The 948-nt window shown below is 28.0% G+C and overlaps 1 protein-coding gene across 1 annotated transcript in view; it reads left to right on the top strand.

Moving 5' to 3' along the window:
* NAEGRDRAFT_76884 (uncharacterized protein) overlaps positions 1 to 884 on the top strand; it is a gene marked incomplete at both ends in the record, with an annotated part of 3,295 nt that extends 2,411 nt beyond the window's left edge. Inside the window, 2 exons of the mRNA XM_002668159.1 lie at positions 32 to 488; positions 549 to 884. Of these exons, the coding sequence (XP_002668205.1) occupies positions 32 to 488; positions 549 to 884 (793 nt within the window). The remainder of the gene's footprint in view (positions 1 to 31; positions 489 to 548) is intronic.
* Positions 885 to 948: the final 64 nt, after the last annotated feature.

Raw genomic sequence — 948 nt, 5'->3', positions numbered from 1 at the left:
CAACAATAGATTTACACTATCATAAAGATAGAGTATCAACTCCAAGTGGTGGTTCATCATCAGATAGGGAATTATTAGATTCCTTTTCAAATAGAAGTTCAGTTGGTTTGTTGGATCCCTTACATTTAGATGATCATCCTTATTATTATCAACAACAATCTCCTCATCAATCAAGTAATATTCTTAAATCACCATCATCAGCTGGTCAACCTCATCAAGATGATAAGAATAATAATATAATAATATTACAATCACCTAATAGTAATATGCCAACATCAGCAACCTCATCATTACCAGGATCAAATTGTAATAATTCATTTAAATTATCGGAACAACATGATAATAATAATACCATAGAAGAGGAAGATGAAGGTGAATCACATATTGTACATATTAATAATTGGGAATTAAATTCAAAGGCTACTAAAAAGTGGTTTTTAGGTTTGAGAAGAAAACGCTTTTCATCCAATTACATTTCTACTACAAAGGTATGTTATTATTAATCTCATTGAAATAATTTATATCTTAATATTGTTGTAAACTAATAGTATACATGGTGGAATTTTATAATTCTTAATTTAATATATCAATTATGTAAAATTGGTAATATTTACTTTATCATTACAATGATATTTGCCTTAATACCAGGTGTTTCACCCATCACACCCATCACTGCAGTTCTCCCTGTAATTTTCATTATCGGAGTGAATATGATAAGAGAGGGAGGTGAAGATTTTCTCAGATATTTAAATGATCGTAAAATTAACATGATGACCACAAATGTATTAAGAAGAGGAGGAAATAATTCCATGAATAATAATAATAATAATAGTAATAATAATGGTATTAATATGATTGAACAAGTATATACATGTGATTTAAAAGTAGGTGATATTGTTAAGGTTGAGGAAGATTGTTCATTTCCAGCTGATATGTTATTAATATCAT

The sequence above is a fragment of the Naegleria gruberi genome (genome assembly GCF_000004985.1).
Source record: "Naegleria gruberi genomic scaffold NAEGRscaffold_581, whole genome shotgun sequence".
NCBI lineage: Eukaryota > Heterolobosea > Eutetramitea > Acrasida > Naegleriidae > Naegleria > Naegleria gruberi.
The sequence above is the reverse complement of the archived record's forward strand: the minus strand, read 5'-3'. Positions and strand labels throughout refer to the sequence as shown.